The sequence below is a fragment of the Atta cephalotes genome, assembly GCF_000143395.1.
Source record: "Atta cephalotes unplaced genomic scaffold scaffold00009, whole genome shotgun sequence".
NCBI classification, from domain to species: domain Eukaryota; kingdom Metazoa; phylum Arthropoda; class Insecta; order Hymenoptera; family Formicidae; genus Atta; species Atta cephalotes.
This window is the reverse complement of record NW_012130073.1, coordinates 2,915,195-2,920,708: the sequence shown is the minus strand read 5'-3', so window position 1 is coordinate 2,920,708 and position 5,514 is coordinate 2,915,195. Positions and strand designations below refer to the sequence as shown.

At 28.3% G+C, this 5,514-nt stretch overlaps 1 protein-coding gene across 1 annotated transcript; it reads left to right on the top strand.

Annotated features, from left to right (window-relative positions):
* Positions 1 to 624: 624 nt before the first annotated feature.
* Positions 625 to 2,469, top strand: LOC105627493 (NADH dehydrogenase [ubiquinone] 1 beta subcomplex subunit 5, mitochondrial). The gene is made up of 3 exons (XM_012208773.1): positions 625 to 711; positions 1,570 to 1,781; positions 2,021 to 2,469. Exons 1-3 carry the CDS (start codon positions 627 to 629, stop codon positions 2,258 to 2,260), a joined length of 537 nt encoding a protein of 178 aa, XP_012064163.1. The 5' UTR covers positions 625 to 626; the 3' UTR covers positions 2,261 to 2,469.
* The last annotated feature ends 3,045 nt before the right edge of the window (positions 2,470 to 5,514 follow it).

Below are 5,514 nucleotides of genomic sequence, written 5' to 3'. Positions count from 1 at the left end.
CGTATCACCATTTATTGTTACGGAACATGTTGCTATAAACGTACGTATTGAGGATTGTAACTAAACGATTTCCAACTCAATCGACGAGAATCATGTGAATACGTTTTATCGTTTAAAAATTTTTCTAAAATTTTTTTAAAAATTTCTAAAATTAAATTTACATTATTTAATTAAACGTACATTTTTTTTACGTGTAATATTTTATTCAAAATAATGAAAAAAATAACAATTGCAAAAAATGACAATTAATTAGTGATATATTTTACCAACAACATTTAATACTTTTATATATTAATTTTGTCATAATTTAAATTTTCTTACACGAATTATTTATAACATTTTAATTTTATTGTAAGCAGCTCTAAATTTAATTGAAGGGAAATTACTGCAATTCCGTATTTTCTAAAAACATAAAAAAATATATTTTTCTATCACTTTGATAATTCTTTTCCTTTCATTTTTACATAATATAGTTTTAGAAATTGTACTTATAGCTCTATCTTACCGGCTTATAATGATAAAATAGCGATCTTTTATGTTCAAGTCGGTAAATAAGAGCCCTACATTTTCGATTTACTTTCAAGGTTCATATCACACTTTATTCTATTCCATGTTATCGGAGAAAAATGGCGGTGTGGAGTAGTATTTTGCGTGCCGCAAGGCAAAAATTGCTGCAGAATAGCGGCTCCGGAACAGCATTGATAAAAAATGGTGATTATCCATGCACGGTTGCTCGCGATTGTTCACGTCGTCGAACGAGTGTCTTTTATTTCATCAATGTATTTCTGCGAAAGCAGACTGTGTTTTGTTACGCAATGATCGCATAGTGCATTTGGATGGAGTATGATTCTTCTGTGTTTCGTGTAACAGAATAAACCGAGACACGTCCGAATAAAAATAAAAATAAGTTGTTACGAAACATTGAAAATTTTTAATTATTCGTCACTAATTTCGATAATCATTTTTTTCCTCATTTCAAGAACATCTGAGTATCAACATCTTACACATATTCATGTGATACTAAAAAAAATTCATAGCAAATTTGTTTATTACGGACTGATTCCACAGCAATATAAGATTAGTCTTAGTTTAGTCCTTATTGTGTGCTTTCCAGCAAGAATTACAGATGATGGTGTAATACAAAGAGAAAAAGAGTTAGACTGAGATTTAAACTACATTGATAAAAACAAGAATATAAATAATAACTTGAACCGAGATTCAAGTTTATCTTATATTGATGGAGCCAGGTCTATATTATTTACAAATAATTTTGATCTATTTCTGATCTTTGTGCTGACACTTTACATACTACATTATATTATAAATCCAATTATAAAAATAAACGTGTAATTATATTATCTATATTATTATATATTATTTAGAATTTTACCAATAATTTTTGATCTATCTAAATATCTTGTGATTAAAAAAGAATTCTTGTCAAAGACCTAATCAGCAATCAATATTTTTTAAATATCTTTATAGTAAATAAATACATAATATTTATGTATTTATTAGAAGCTATTAATCCACTTGTCATATCTCAGAGATCTTTTTTGTGCATTTTAGGACAAGCAAGATGCATGTCAGAAGAACGTACATTTGTCATACGACCGAGCAACTTTCAGTGGCACAAAACGAAAGATTATTTCCACTTTTACTTTTTACTCGGTGCTATTCCTATGGGGATCGTGATCACCTTAGTTAACGTATTCATCGGTCCTGCCACCCTCGAGGAAATCCCTGAAGATTACGTTCCAAAAGAATGGGAATATCTTCAGGTAAAAATAATTTTTCAGACGATGTGGCCAATATACGCCAACTTTGCAATTTGCCTATTTGCATTCGCTAAATATTGATCTACATTCATATGCATAATATTATACGTATTAATGTATGTGTAATATTTGCTAATGTTAGTGTATATCGGTCAAAAATGTTTTTATTGAAATGTCTTGTTTTTATAAAAACAGTAATTATCGAAAAATATAATATGATCTTTATTTCTTATTTGTTTCAGCATCCAATTAAAAGATTCCTTCAACGTTACTTTTTCCCGTCGCCGCAACAGGAATACGAGAAATTTCTGCATCACATATACCATGAGAACCAAATCAGAAAAGTTAGGCTTCTTGAACAGCAGGTGAACGTTGCAATGGGCACCCATCGCGATTACAGAAGTTCATACTTCCAGGATTTCTACGGCGCCAAGTATCTTCATCACTATAAACAATCTTTGAACAAATATATTGAAAAATAAAATCGATATCATTTGGCTTGTGACAATTAATTTTGATTTAAGAGCTCTGTGAGAGCTGGGGAAAATTATTTGATCAAGTGTAGATACGTAGATTACGTACTCTTGGTAAATTCATGCTGAAGAGTAAATCCTGCGCAGTGTTAACTCTGTCGATAAGTATGTCACATTGTACAGTTACTATATAGTTAATAAAATCTTGATTAAAATTCTTCCTGGGTGAAAGTATGATGCACCAAGAAATAAGTTTTCCTTGCAATATGTATATATGTATATACATATAATACAAAATAATTTCATATAATTCTTTTTTTTTTAATAACTTAAGAATAACGTACAGTTTTTACTTTTTGCAAAAAAATCATTACACATTAAAGATCTTGTGAAAATATCGTTAATTTGAGGTTAACGACACAATTCAAAAAACAAGGTTTCCCAGAAAATAAATTTTAATGTGTTTTGAATCATTAAAAGAATTATTACAATAGTGTAATATTAATTTTTAAATGCAATTTTGATGTAACTAATTGTTAAGTGATAAAAATACTTTTAAAATATATTTTTTTTTATTTTTTCGTTCTTTTTCCGCAAACAACTAAAAATAACGTTTTTTTAAATTATATTGTTATAGCAAATGAGCAAATTTTTTTAATTATATCGTTGTAGCGATAGTTTGAAAATGATTTATCACCTGCTTGTTCGCACTATTATTAAAATGTTAAATAATCATTGTAGCGTTTCTTTTTATTCATGAAAAGCACCTGCACGATATCAGCAAAGGTGCAAATCATTTCTTATAATGACATAATAATTTCTCGAATAGCAATTTGCGGTTAACCGCAATCATCAATAATTTCTTTTTGAATCCGGATCAGATTTTGCAGCAGGAACTGCAACGTTAAAACAAATCAATCGATTATACATTTTGCGTATAAGCGATTAATTTATTTTATTTAGTTGTAATTTATTACAGTTTCTGCTGCGAAATCGATTTGATTAATTGAATCTATTATGATTTCGATTTCAATAAATTTATTTTATATCGTATATTTTATTTATAATGAAAAACTGATTTTATGGCAAGTTCGACAGACAATAAATTTAATATCGCGATTGCGCAAATAACTCAATAATTAAGCAATTTATTTATTTTCATCAATTAATTAAAAACCTTAGTTGCTGATTTTTTTTAGCACAGATTTCTCTTTCTCTCCCTACATTAAGAGAATGATCGCTGTCATGAGCTGTCTCGCGAAGATAGCGGACATTTCCGCTTCCTCTTATTTCCGTAAAACATTTTTACATCGTCCTCGCAAAACTCTTTCAATTTCCAGTCGACGATCGCACCACGTATCGTGTAACAATACGTTTCGTTGCGTCATTACGATCATTTGTAATGCGGTCCTCCAGTAATGGGATACAAACCGTGTTGCGAATATTCTGTTCTCATTGGAATCTTATTATTGTATATGTGAGGATTTTGCGATAATGTTGAAGATGATACACACGATTCTTAGATGCGGATTAGACATTTTCTTCATAAAAAAGTTCGAAAATATCGAACTTCCAATATCTTTGGGAAATAAATAATAAAATCATATCTTTCACAAATAATTTCAAGTAAAATATTGTTTACTTGAATCTTAAAACTTTAATTATATAAAAAGCTGAAAAAATCCGAAAATTTATTAAAAATAACGGCGTAATATTTTCGGGAATCAAACTACTTATTAATTTCAAATTAATTTCAAATAAACTCGGGAAAAAATATTATATATATTTTTATAAATATTTTTATAAATAATTATATATAATTGTATATGTCAATTTTATATAATTTTATACAATAATATATATAATTATTTATAAAAATATATATAATATTTTTTTCCAGGAATATGTAATTTGTGAACTTGACAATTTGATAATAAAAAAAAAATAGCGTCATTAGTGTAAATCGATTCCGCGATAATTAAAAATGCTTGCTAAATATAGGCTATATTTGGTCATTTTCGATTATCTTACGATTTGTCAAACGACAAAATGTCAACAAGAGACGATAAGACGGATAGGAAATTTGTTACTTTTGCGAAAAACGTCACATTTCCGTGCGTCCGTCTCTTACGATTCTCGGTGATAACGTGATTGTCTTGTCGGTGCGTTAACGACATGTGATCACTAATGTAACGTGTGCAGTGGTCATTGTCAAGGTCACTTCACGTATCTTGCATAATGTATGCTTACTGCACTCGTGTACAAACACAGTTCAATTCCGAATCAGCGAGTACACAAACAGACGATCGGCTTGAATTTACTTGTCACTTTTGATTTATTCATATTTGAATATATGTACGTTAAATCTTCATAATTTATGTCATAATAACATCCGACAATCACGAACATTTTGAAATTATTTATTATTCAATTCCGATAGCGCGATATTGCGACGTTATTCACACATTTTTTCACTCTCCAGTTTGACGGATACTTTCAATTAAATATATGACAGGATTGATAATGACAAAAGATAATATTTTTTTTAAAGAACAAAGCATTGTGTTTTTTTAAGCATGTTTTCAATGCTTCATACACAAACAGCTTAAAAAATATGTTTAAAATATGTTAAAAACAACGATTAAACATGTTAATTAAATATGTTTAAAACATGATTTTTACCAACCTTGATGTGCAAAAATAAAATAATATAATGCGTCATTATAACGTATTTAATGTACTTATTTTTAATTTTAAAATCTATTACTACACTTGCGATTTTTCGTGTAAGTCACCTTCCATATCGTTTTTTTTTTACCTATATACGTTATATCTATATGGATTATCTCAAAATTCGTGACTTAAAAAATGTTAGCAAGATAATTATTGATAAATATTTATTTTAAAATTAAGTTTTAAAATTTTTAAGATAGTAAAGATCTAAATATAACCTATTGCAGACTGTTTAGATAGTCACGTTAGATAGACACATGATCGCATATTAGTGAACGCTGATAAACGCGTTCAAGAATCGTTACATCCAAAGAATACACGAAAGTCAAAAATCAAAATGACATTATTTTGATTTTTAATGTCAATAAACAGTCAAATTTTGTAACCAAAATCATTAGTTTGACTTTCATGACGTCAAAATAATCATTTTAAAAAAAGTCATTTTCTCTCGACTTGATGTATTTCTTCAGCAAATGATTATCTAAACGTAATCTGTAATTAGCCATATTTAAACTCTTATATCATCTCAG

Coding starts and splice junctions, on each gene's coding strand:
- LOC105627493 (XM_012208773.1), top strand. CDS start 627: ATGGCGGTGTGGAGTAGTATTTTGCGTGCCGCAAGGCAAAAATTGCTG. Junction 712..1,569: donor AACAGCATTGATAAAAAATG/GTGATTATCCAT, acceptor TGTGCATTTTAG/GACAAGCAAGATGCATGTCA. Junction 1,782..2,020: donor AAGAATGGGAATATCTTCAG/GTAAAAATAATT, acceptor TATTTGTTTCAG/CATCCAATTAAAAGATTCCT.